A 13,290-nucleotide genomic window follows, 5' to 3' on the forward strand; every position below is an offset into this window, starting at 1 on the left:
GGTAAAAACCTCACTTCTTCAGATGCAAGAAGTGAGGTTTTTACCCATGAAAGCTTATGCCCAAATAAATCTGTTAGTCTTTAAGGTGCCACCAGACTCCTTGTTGTTTTTGCTAAACTCTAGCTCGTTCTTTTGTAATTTGAGGGAAACTGCATGGGCAATCTTTATGTCAAACCTTTGCTCAAAAAGAAGGGCATATTGCCTGGTGGGTCAAAATAGTCGTCTTCCTTCTAATGTTATACAGACAGAATTCTGTCTGTATTCCTTTTGTTGCAGTCCGGGTAGGTATCATTGTTATAAAGCTAGCTGTTCTATCTCAGTTTCCCAGAGGAATTGTGATGCTACCCAGGCTGCCCTTCATCAAGGCTGTTTGAATTTTGAAGATAGTGTAGAAACTTGTTGCATTTCCTCATCGGTAGAGACCCATCAGCATCATCCACTAGTCCCCCTTTCCATGTTACCTATGACTATTTCATAGTTTCTGTGTCCACATTTTCTATCCCCAAAGGTGCAGACGCATCTGACACCTCTCCAGGAAATAAAGCCATAGCTGTGAGGCAAGACTTCCAGGCATTTGTTCCCTATCTCTTAGCAAATAAAATCCATGTCATTTTGCTTCGGTAAGGGAAAGAGCTTGCAAGCTTCACAAAATGGTCCTCAAGCTGAATGGGGACACAACCAACACTATAGTGATTATGCAGACCAGCCTGGATCAACTATCTGTGGATAGGCATTATCTTCTGCCTCTTTTACCCCTTCTCCTCTCCCATGATGCTACACCCTGATCTGAAGACACCGTTGTCCATGGGCTGATGTTTTAGAAATTAGCTCTCCAGCATAACAGGTCTGTACTTTTTCAGTAGCTGACTCTTTCCTCGGCTCCACAATATCTGTTGCCTGTGGTAGAAGTTACAAGTGTTTTTATTTGTTCTTTTAGTGTTTGGACAAAGCCACTAAGGTCTGTTTCTTTAGTCTTGGACTGTACAGTATTTCTGTTAAGAGGACCATTATAAAAGCCTTGTTGCAGTCCAAACTCTGCACGTTAGCAGCATCTAGGGAAGAATACTGGCTCACATCTCCTGGTAAAGAACACTACAGAATCAACAGGCTGAAGGGATCCACTATCAGTCAGGCATGTATTCCTTGCGTGGAGCCTGAGGGTATGTCTATGCTGCAGTTATACACCTGTGGCTGTCCTGTTTCTGCTGACTCAGGGCTGGTTAATTGCAGTTTAGCTGTTCAGGCTCAGGCTGGACCAAAAAGTTTGCATTTAGCAGGTACTGACCATGCCATATCTGGGAAGGAGATGGAGTATCCAAGAGCTACCAGATGCAATAGCCAAGAGCTACAGTTATGTTACAGTACTTAATCTTACATGGAACTAACCAGTTTAAAATACCCCAGGCATGTTCTATTACAGAACCCCATCTCATCCCAGTATTGTCCTCCTGTAAGATTTGACCAGTGTGGAATTTTGAAATTGGAGGATTTCATATGTATTGCACACCAGGGAAATCGAACAACTAGGTAGAGCTTATACAAATACATTGATCTAAAAATATTATAAATCCCAGAAAATGCATGAGCTAGCAGAGCAAATAAGAGTTAAGAGCACCACATGGCCCTAAGGTTTAAAAAAAAAAAAATAAAGAAAATAAACCAGCAACCAAACAGCAAGCTTTTATTTCTAAGAGGACAGAATGCCAACCATATTAGCTGACGTACATTCAGATTTGAGCGGTGTGTATACATACAGTCCGTTGTTAAAATGTTGGTCAGTTTTGCAAATATTTAACTATATGTTCTTCAGAAGGAGTTATTCAGTTTTGGACTTTCACAAATTGAATCTCCTATTTGCCTCTTTTTGTCATTACATTTAATTTAACTTTTTACGATGTCTCTCGATACCACTCAGTCCATTAAAATACTGCTTAAGCACCTGATCTTACAAATCTTTCCTATTGTAACCTTACTCTCACTCAGATTTACTTTTGAAGTGGATGGCAAGTCTTTAAGCTTTGATCATTTTCACCTAATGACAGACTGGCCTTTGATCAGCTCTGCTTTCCTGTCTCTTATGTTTCACAATAAGTCACTTACCTTGGTGACAGAGAAAAGAAGAGAGAGACCCAGAAACTGCCACAACTTTGGAAAGGAGTGGTAATTTGAACTCCAGAACTGAGATACTGGTGAGCCATTCATGACTTTTCATAGATAGAATTTTTCACTAGGTATTACATATTTCTTTCCTTTTTTTTTTAATGTAGATGTTGAGCTCAGATTTGGGAAACCAGAGGTAGAAACGTTTAACCAACGTCAGTTTTGAAGTTTGCCAGTCACAAGTGTAATGGTATTCCATGTAAAGACTCTAAATATTAACAAAATTAAGCTGAATTTAAGGGGATATTTGTTACTCAGGTTTTTCATGACCATGATTTTGAGTAAACAAATCTGTATTCATTTTCTATATTGGAAATGGAAATATACAGCGAATGTGTCACATGAAAACAATTTGGGGCCTGATCAAACCCCACTTAAGTCAACGGAAGGTCTCCCATTGACTTCAGTGAGCTTTTAAGCCAGCCCATGGAGATGTGTTTGAGATTTAAAACTTCACAAGGAGGAAAAATCAATGTCTAGATCTGAAATAGGCCTTTTTAAGAGTTCAGTGATTCATCCATGAGCAATATTACTACACAACGTGCGGTTAGTGGTAAACAAGCACTTCTAATTACATTTAGAATAAAGGGTATTTTGCCAGTGAGTTAAATGGAACATGCATCTTTCTGTAGTACAGTCAATAGTAATATAGTCTTATTAAGCAAGTACAAGAAAATGGGATTTATTGTTTCTTGGAGCAGGTAAATGCCTTTTTCTTCTCTTTTGGAGGCTATAATTTGTTGTTCTACTTGTGCTGCACCCAATAAAAATAATCTGCAGTCATCAAGGAAATACTGCTGCTAATCAGAGAGTTTGGCAGTTGAACCATCAGCAGCCCATTTTACAATTCCATAGGTTTTGAAGCATTCTCAAGATCACATACTTGGGGCTGTTAGACCCTGTGCATCCTGACTATGACTCTGGTACATAGTAATATATTGATCAACATTGCTTTTACTGGAGCAGGAGTGGCTTGTGATTCTACTCATGAGATTAACTACTATACTTCTGGGAGAAGAATAAAGTGAGAGTATAATTCAGTGAGAGCGCAAGTAAAAATATTTTGCATTCATTTGTGGTCCTTCTGTACCGTTTTAAATGTTTAATGTATGTTTTTGCTAGGAGAGCTGGCTTGTGGGTCAGAAACAGTGTCAGTTAAGAATACCCCTTCTTCCTTCTGTGTTGAGCCAGGTGAAAAAGAAGCATCTCAGTCCATTTACATTGCATTAGAAGGAGCCTGCTCTTCATCACAGGAAACAGCAGCAGTTGCTTGGGAGATTTTCTGCTTCTTTTGGAACCTTCTTGCCTTCTGCGACTTGGGAAATATATTAATTAGCGTTGGTTGTAATTAGGTCTTGCAGGCAAACTAATGTGGACACTTGTGTTTAGCTGCAGGCTGTCTGGATTCATGTACTGTAGCTCAGCCCTTGGAAGCAGGAGTTACTAAGTGTGAGAGAATGCAGAAAGGATCCCATTTTAAATGGCTAGCTTTGACTTCACTGGGACTAGTCACATGCTTAAAATTAGACATGTGCTGAAGTGCCTTGCTGAACAGGGGCCCACAACTGCCCTACAGCCAAAACTGCTGAGGTATGAAAAGTGAAATTTGACAGAAATAGGCATCCTTAAAGATTAGCATATGGCGTTTAGGAGCTCCACGGAGGGGAAGCATGCAGGTCAGCTCCAGACCGCCTGCTCTGTAGCTTCATTTCCCCCCGCCCACCTGCCCCAGCACCACTCTGGCTGATCACCAAAGGTACACAGGATGGAGCACTGCTCCTGCACACCATAGGAGTGCCACAACACAGGAACGTGCCTGGCCTGCAGAACTCCTCTCTCTCTTAACAGTTGAAAGCTTGTCTCTCTCATCAACAGAAGTTGGCCCAATACAAGATATTACCTCACCTACCATGTCTCTCTAATAAGTTCTTAACTGGAGTTTAAGTGCTCAGCTAACCATGTATCTTTCCCTGCTCCTGCATATTACAGAGTAGTTCAGACTACTAAAATTACTACATACCTGTTTCTATAGTAGTGTAATATATAGAGAAATAGTAGGAGATCACGTAATCACTTCAAAGTAATGCATATGCCCAGGGTGCATGTACAAGCTTGGCTTATGCAGGCAACCTTAACGTTGACATTTCCTGGCCTTTGAGTGCTTAACCATGCACACTTTAAGCCAGTGGTCCCCAACCTTTTTCGTCTGGCGCCCGCCAGACGACAAGCCACGGAGGACCGTGGCGGCGGACGAGCATCCGCCGAAATGCCGCCAACAAGCAGGGTCATCCAGAGGCGTCGCCGCCTAAATGCCGCCAAAAGTTCTCAGGGATGGTTTGGATGTCGGCAAATGTTTCCCAGCAATATTTTTCTGCTGTAATTTATATGTTGAAGCTTGGGTTCTTGCTAGACTGGTGTCATCGTGTGAGGAAGCTGATCGGGTCCAATGCCAAATAAGTGAATGATTTATGGACTATAAAGCCAGAAGAGACCACTGTGATCGGGCTAGTTAATCAATCAACCTACTGCATAATACAGGTCATAGAACTTCCCTGAATTGATTCCTGTTTGAGGAGAGTGCACTATTACAAGAGGGGAGGCGAAGGCACTCTCAACTATACAATAAAATAATTTAAACCATTTCTAGGGGCTACCTTTGTAGTATACGTTAGAATTAGACTGTATCTATTCACTGATTTTTTTTTTTTCTCACGGTTTCATTAGGAATGTACTTGTATTCAAATTGTCTTTAAAAACGTATTCTCCAGTCCATCAACTTCTTTTCAATCCGTACATTTTTTGTTAATAGTATACAGCGCTTGTATAAATAACATGACATCTGATAGCTTGAATATTTATTTATAGACTTTTTATCATTAAATCAAGATTTACCATTGAACAATCTAAATGGATGCATGTACTCCCTTTGGTCAAATAATTGTTAAAGTAGAACTGTGCTAAACTGCGTACCTTAGAAATCTCACACAAAATCTCAGATCTTAGTGAAGATTTAATATCTGCTAGATTTCATATTACTAAGATTTCACTTTTTTACAATATTTAGCATGCTATGAAATATTTTTAATTATTTATAATCAGTTGACAAGATTGATGAACAAGGTACATTTGAAACCTGAAATATCCTTGTTTGGCATTGTTTGTTCACTTAGTTGTAATTTTTAAATTTCAGCACCTTGCTATAGGTCCCCTACTCCATACTGAATAGTTATAAATGACCCAGTTCTTGTTCTATAAATACATGGATTGTAATTTTACTCCCATTTATGATCATCCTCCCTGCACTTTATTTCTCCCTATGTTTGAGAATGGAGGAGAATGGAGTAGAGAACACAGAAAGTGGTGGTTAAATTTCACTGCTCTCTCATCTGCATGTTCCTCAGTTTCAGAATTTTATTTTAGTCTGTTTTGTGTTGAGAAGTGTATCTTGTAAATCTTTGGTTGGAAAGATGAAGACTTTCATTTCTGGAGTGTAATTAATGCTCAGATTTTATGGACTTAATAGCAGCCAGCTGGAAGGAGGAAATTGGGAGGGGGAATAGGATATGGTAGCCATGTTTGAATACGCATGCTGCAGCCCACACTGAGATGGTGGGGAGGAAGGAAGCAGGCTGACAAATGTGTGTGTATTAATTTTTTTATTTCTAGTCTTGGTGAGTCATGGACTTCTCAGAAGATTTTATCTGATGCATTTTGGGATTTCTCTGGTATCTTGCTGTCAAATCAGCATTTGTAAAAACATGATTTATGCCTTTATGAAGCTTGTATTGTATGTAACATTTCAGCAGGGAGACACAGTGGTGACTGAACTCGAGAAAACACAAATACTATAAATGATCCAGTACTTACGGGACAGTAGCAAGGTATTTTAGGGCTGACCAGCATGACTGGATCTGGAATGCTGCTTTTCTAAACATATAGCTTAGGTTAGGTCCATTATACTAAAGAAACCTCAGATTTAAACTTGTAAGTTGATAAAGGAGGGAGCATTCTTGCTGAGTGCATGGAGTCCTGTTAACGGAGCTGTATGTTACTGCAGTACTTGTATTACAAGCGGATGGTACGTCACGTCATTATCTCTGTTTAGCTTGTCTGTACTCTATCATGTTGCCTAACAGTTCTAATTAAAAAGAAAAGAAAACAAAAAAAGTTGACTGGGATGAATAGTCATAAGCAGAACTATTTGAAAGAGGCAGATATGCAGTGCCTTACCCAGCTGCTGGTTGAAACAAAGAGAAGTATTATGAGAAGCATAATGAACTTGCGTTGGCTATCGATGCTTCAGTTGCAGCCCAGACGCAGGCCTGTGCAGTAATGGATTTTGAAGATTGGGTATAGGCTTGTGGAATTTTATGGAATACAGTTTTATCAGAGTGTTGTCTTGCCAGTAGGATGATGTCAGTCTGGTTACCATAGAGTGTGGTCAGACAGAGACAGACAAATCCAGTCAGTAAAACAGCATTTTGTTTGGTAGACTGAGTTGTGGTTTCTCTCTCCCTGATTTAAATTAAAGTGCTGTAAAGAGGAAAAAGTTGAAAACAAATCTTTTTTTATTTCAATTTTTTTAATGTAAACCAGTTATAGGCTTAATCAGTCTTGAAGGTCACATGAAAGGCTGAGTTTGTAGTGTGGGATAAATACAGCATAATGCATGCAGCAGGGGGTTATGTTTATAAAACCGTTTATCCCTGCAATTGATGGTGAGGCCATTAGTGTTCATCATGGATCTCACCCCCCCTCCCCCCACCACACACACACTGCCTTTTCTTTTGGATTCTTTCTGCCAGCCCTATCTCCCTATAGGGTTTCAGTCCTGTGAAGTACTGAGCACCTCCAGCAAGATGCTGATGGCCATCCAATTCAGTAAGAAAGTCCTCAGCACCTTCTGATATCCAGGGCCTCAGTAACAATGTTTTCATGAAGTTGTAGTGGTTGTGACATTCATCTGATTTAGTTTTGCTAAGTGGCATTGTCATGCCATGGATGAAATCACTAGAACACTCAGAACTAGCTGGTGACTTTAGTTGCTCTTAGAATAATGATCCCAATATTTTTTGCTAAGTACATCTAAGAGGCTGAGAGAAATTGACCACTGGAATCTTTGTAGAGCTTGATGGGTTTTATTAAGAGCTAGTGAAGACCCTTTACGCTTTACTAAGTTCCTTTAAAAAGGCTTTTATTACACCAAGTGCAGAAGATAACATTTCGCTATCATGAACTTTCTAACTGAATGTGTTTTATTAATTGAGTTAGTAATTCAAACAAGTGCTGTTGCCACTACAAACACTATTTTTTGACGGGGCGGGGGGAATCCTGATATTTGGCAAAATAACAAAAGATACAGCCAATTTAGGAAATGTTACTTCATGTCTCTTTGATGTGATACTGTGTCAAACTCCCTGAAAACCAAAACAGTTTCTAGTTTAGCGAATGGACAGTACTGGTAGATTTTTGCCTTTCACATCCACTCTCAGACTTCAAAAGTGACCTTGGACATGGTGAAGGGAGGAAGGATTGGGGGGAAGGGAAGTATCAGACTCTTCAGAATATCAAGATTTCATCTTTTGAAGTGGGTGTCAACTTACACTTCAAAGATAGAAATGAGGGAGATAAGCTAGGTAGGGAGTAGCTGATTATGATATGATTTAGTGCTGTTGATGTAGCCACAGGCTTGTGTCAGAATGTGACCATGATATATGTGGAGCTGCTTACTGGTAATGTTAAAGGTTGAAAAATGTAGTATAGAATTTATTGATCGGAAGGTTAAGTTCTTAATGGCAAAACCTCCTTTTTGTAAAGGCTTTTTCTGCTGGGGTAGGGGATTTGCAGCTAACAATTGGCTGTTTTAATACAGCACATGGTCTGCATGTCCAGTTTCAGAATGTCTGCTGTAGAACATACTTTCTACTATTTAGTTTCAAGATGGAAAATTCCCATCTAGCTTCAATGCCAGGGTCTTTAATAGAAATCATGACTTGTGGTGTAATATAGGTCACAGTATATTTGCTAGTTTATATCTTACTGACTCAATTGGCAAAATGTTTATTTTTATTGGTAAACTTTCAGGAGGTTTTCTTCTCACTCGTTCTTTTCCCAACAAAATAGTACTTGTCACCCGTGTGAATTAGGGCTACTTTCTATAAATCATCTGTTCAATAGTGGTGATATCAAAATGTGTAGTGGCAGACAAAGATGTCTTTCTTAGGTACCGCATTGCTATAGATGGATTTGAGTTTATCCTAATTTTATTTCCCAAAATTGTGACCATGTGGAAACTAAAATGCATCAGACACCGAAGGAAAAACACCAATTTTAAACTTTAACAAAAGTGTTTGTTTCAGAAGCATTACCGGGATAGGTAAAGTTGATAGTCCAGATTACCTTTAGATTCCCCCGAAAGCCCCCAAAAGTGATTTTCTTAATCTAAAAGTCCATATGAGGTTTAAATCTGACCTATTGCAATAGAGATGGATGTATCAATGGAGGCTGTAAACATTGGTGAACACTGGCATTTAATTGTAAAGGGAAGACTTTTGCAGCCCAATTTGTAAGGCATGCTTAATTACAGCAAATGGATATGCTATATAAATGTATCATTTCTTGAATTTGTATATACAACTCCTGTATACTGCAAATGAGATTTCCTGCTAAATCTCAGATGCTGTGATGAGGTGTATCCCCTGGGTTTACTGCTAGCTTATCTAGTTGAAAATTAACTTGTTTAGGATTGAAGTGTTATGATCCATGTGCCATGCAGGCATGCTCTTTTGTTCATTGCACCAAAATGACTTTAAAGGGCCAAATTTACACTAGTGTCAGCAAGAGCAGAATTTTTCCCTTAATGTTCACCAAGAGTAATTAGATTAATATATTTGACAGGCTTGATTCAGGCAGCATTTTATATAATATAAATTTAAAGTGTATTCAATAAATAATTTATATCATGAGTATTTGGCACAAATGTGAACTGTAGTCCCAGAATTTAAAGACGCTGGCATAGGGAAGGAACAAAGCCTACATAGCACACACACAAAAAGTCAGTCATGCTTTGCATTGTAAGGTAATGTAAGTTCAGTGTTGAGTTGGCCTATCCTATTAAAAGAAATGCTTCTGAATAAAAGTACTTTTTAAGACTGAATTGGCTCAGCCTTTAGGCTCACCCAAGGTGAGTAAATTATCCTTTCTGTAGTGCATTTTTTCAACTGTTACTTTATTCCAACATTTTTATTTTTAAACTGGATCCTAAACAGTTTCTTGGTTGAAAGACATGTCTTCTGAGTGATGCCTAATACTTGGCTTCTAACCACTCTTTCAGTGTGTCCTGAACATGCTGTGTGGCATGTGCCCCATTACTGAGTCAAAAACTTACCCTTAAGAGTTGTTTTAAAAGGGGATGCTTTTTTCCCTGTGTTCATTTTACCTTGTGTTCTTCCTGTAGGTGAAGCAGCTCTAAGAGGTGAGCCCAGAATGCAGTCTCTTCCAGTATCCTCTGCTCTAACCAACCATCGAACAGGCCCTCCTCCCATCAGCCCCAACAAGAGAAAGTTCAGCATGGACCAAGGGGATGATGAGCTAGACTGTGAAAATGAACATGTCTCTAAAATGAGTCGAATGTTCAACCCGCACCTGTAAGTTTCTCTCTTTCAGTGCCTTTATTTCCTAGCCAAATAGAATCTAATACCACTGCTGTTCCTTTAATTACAATGTTTGTTTTTAAAAAAAAATTTGCATGTTGAAAATTATAGTATACCTTGAATTTAGGGCCAGACTCTTTCTTCGTTCTTTACATAAAGGGAAGAAGGTCTGTATGACGATCAAGAGGATTATGTGGCACTTTAAAACTGTTTTTATAGCCTCAGGTAGTAGGAATTATGTTGACTGTGTACATCATAATATTTATATCAAGGTATAGCTTTTTAAAAATAATACCCTGTTCTTTTTAACCTGTTCCCTTCACATCCCATACCCTTAAGCTTTCTACCCTGGGGAGAAAAAAAGGTAAAAGTGCTTCACATTTTTCTAAGGCCAGGAGATTCTGAGCCCAGCTGCTCAGTAGATTCCACTGTGACAACTGGACAGGCTGCAGTTGTTGTTAGAAGTTATTTATATGATCATATTCAGACCCTGAGAGTGCATTTCATTAGGAGGTGAAACTTTCCATACAGGTAATATATGGAGAAGGTGTGTGTGTGTGAGAGAGAGAGGGAATCATCCAGGTGCCATTCGTGCTGTGTTCTTGTTGTTCTTGGGAATGATGTTCTGGTTGGCATGAGAATTCCTTTCATTCTTGACTGGAGGAAGTGATCAGAGTACTTCAACAGTCAGAGGTAGCTTGATAACTGCATACTGTTCCCTGCTGCCTCAGCTGAAATGGCCCTCTGCATTCCTCACATTCCACTCGGCTTTGGACTGTTGTGTTCAGTCACAAGACCGGGACAGAGGTATTTATCCTCAAATAAATCACCATAGTGTTAGTCAGAGGCTGGGCCTGCAGTCTGCGTTCTTGGAATTTGTTACAAATCAGGAATCCAGCACCGAAGTAATGCAAAACAGTGAATGCACACAAGCAGAGAAAGACTTCTCATTTGCAGCATGGCTTTTTTTCTCTTTTTTTTTTTTTTTTAAACTTAACTATTTACAGCCCTTCCTTACAAATGAGAGTGCTAGCCTTGGAAAAAAACATGTACTTTGTTTCTGTGGCAATACAAAACATATATGGAGAATGTTTATGACATTTTTGAATTATGATAAAAGAACGAGGAGTACTTGTGGCACCTTAGAGACTAACAAATTTATTTGAGCATAAGCTTTCGTGGGCTAAAACCCACTTATGCTCAAATAAATTTGTTAGTCTCTAAGGTGCCACAAGTACTCGTTCTTTTTGCTGATACAGACTAACACAGCTACCACTCTGAAACCTGAATTATGACGTTATTTAGTGGAAAATTTTCAAAACTGACATGGTGGAAATATAATAAAAAACTAGCAGTTATGTATATTGTGCCACTTTATACAGTGCAGGCCATAAAAAAGGTGGAGTTTGAACTGACACATTCACGTGCAGCCTAAATTGGCTTCAAAGCTAAAGCTCTGGAAACCAGAAGGTAAAGTTAGTTCCTTCATGCAGTCCCATGGTTTAGATGGATCTTAAAGGCGACTGTACTTAGTCTTGTTTTTCTGCATAGCACTTTTGTCCAGCAGCCTGATTCTTTCAGTGGCTTAGTGTAGGAAAGATATGTCTCACCGTACAATAATAAGCTATTATAATAATAAGGTCTGCCCTGTAGTCCCATGGCTTGAATCAAATAATATATTTTAACAAGACCCTCTAGTTCAGAGAGGAAAAAAATCCATCACAGCACACACTGTACCCTCTTTCAATCTAAAATATTTCTAGCAGATAATATTCAATTCTTTGAACCAAATGTCACAAAACTTAGACATTTCAGATGTCTCTAATAAAAAAAAATTAACAAACACTCCCTGAATTTTGCACTATAAACAAAAAAGTTACATTTCTCTAATGATTTCCAGATTTCTACTCTTTCTTTGTCTCTGGTTATGTTTGATCTTGAGTTAGCAATATAAATGCATTATATAATACTTTGTAAAAGGCTTAGACAAAGTTTTGACTTTAAAAAAATTAAGCATCTGCAGTAAAAGCTTGTTTTTGTTACTTTATCACTAAAGACATCATAGTATATTAGGGGAAAGAAGTGTTGTACTGAGCATTATTGGCAGTAAGAGTTTACTGGCTTGGAGGGTCTGGAAAAGATAATTTGGCAGCATTTCATTTAGAAAAACAAATAATTCATGTTTAGCTGCTGTTGCTGCCAATATCATGTTATATGGAAACTCTGTCCTTTTGAAGACTAGATGGCAAGATTAATTGTCTTAAACATAGACAAGAAGATAGAGAAGAGGATTATAAAATTTCAGTTTTGCTCAGGCCTATTGGAACTAATTTAAGAGAAAAAGATGTAGGTTTTGGAATTAGGGAAAGTGAGATATATTTTCTGTGCCACGAAATAGAAGACTGTTCCACTGCGCCTAGTTGGTGTCAAACCCCTATTTAAACCACAGACAATTGGTCTGATGTACTCCCAGGCTTCTGCCAGTGGAACCTGGGCTGCAGGTTCCTTGAAATGGCTAGTCTAAGTGTGTGCAGCTCTGTCTTGGGAGAAGGCCTAGCTAGGGCACCTGATGCATTAATTCAACACATCCCCAAGGTATCCTGTGTGTAGAGCCCATGCTGTAAATATAAAGCTACCCTCCTATGGCAGAACCCCATGAGGATGGCTGATACACACACTGCCACCCACCACAAGGAAGAATCCCATTGGGCACAGTTGCCACAGATGGTTCAGGGGCGGGGTGCAGATTACACTCCCCTGCATCAACTGCAGACATTTCAACCACAGTGTATTTCTAAAGTACTTTAGAATGGGCAGTCCGTTTTTGTAACCCTCGTCCAATCTTGTGTGTGTGTGTCTGTGTCGTTTGCTTGCTGAAATCATGAAGTAGGCATATATTCATCCTTGCCATGGGAGCATACCGTGGCAGTGAATGTGACTGAACCAGATTAGACCTGCAGCAGTACCATATATGTTATGAAGGGTAGAACTTTTGTTAGTAATTTGACTTTAGCCCTAAGTAGGAGTGCTGGTGCATCCCCCATCACTCGACATCAGATGGAACGTATCCATCTGAACACTTGGGGACTGTAGAAGTAGTTTGACAAAAACTTGAGGATGGCAGCAATTTGTTTTGGAATGGGTCTGGACTCTGGAGATATGTTCTCCCTACTCACGTCTAACTCCCCATTTGCACTAAATAATACCCATTGGTAGGTTTTTGATTATTGAATGGTATGTACAGGTATATTTATTTCAACATCTGGGATAGAGGGAATGAGTCAAAACGGCCTGGCAACTCTACTGTCTTCTATAAAATTTGTAATGGAATCCCTTTCCCCCAACAAAGATTTAATTTAACAAAGGTTGTAGTTTTCAGAGGAACTGATTTTCTGCTGCATGGGAAGTGAAACACGGCTGGGACCTTATAGATTCATAGATTCTAGGACTGGAAGGGACCTCGAGAGGTCATCGAGTC

General features: G+C 39.2%; 1 protein-coding gene across 2 annotated transcripts in view; it reads left to right on the plus strand.

The window, feature by feature from the left end:
- Nucleotides 1–13,290, plus strand: part of VGLL4 (vestigial like family member 4) — a 139,294-nt gene that overhangs the window by 95,637 nt on the left and 30,367 nt on the right. For both annotated transcript variants that reach the window (XM_024211969.3, XM_024211968.3), the window contains one exon: nt 9,617–9,806. In XM_024211969.3, the coding sequence (XP_024067737.1) occupies nt 9,617–9,806 (190 nt within the window). The remainder of the gene's footprint in view (nt 1–9,616; nt 9,807–13,290) is intronic.

The sequence above is a fragment of the Terrapene carolina genome, unplaced genomic scaffold, assembly GCF_002925995.2.
Source record: "Terrapene carolina triunguis isolate 2854851 unplaced genomic scaffold, T_m_triunguis-2.0 Scaffold232, whole genome shotgun sequence".
Lineage (NCBI taxonomy): Eukaryota > Metazoa > Chordata > Testudines > Emydidae > Terrapene > Terrapene triunguis.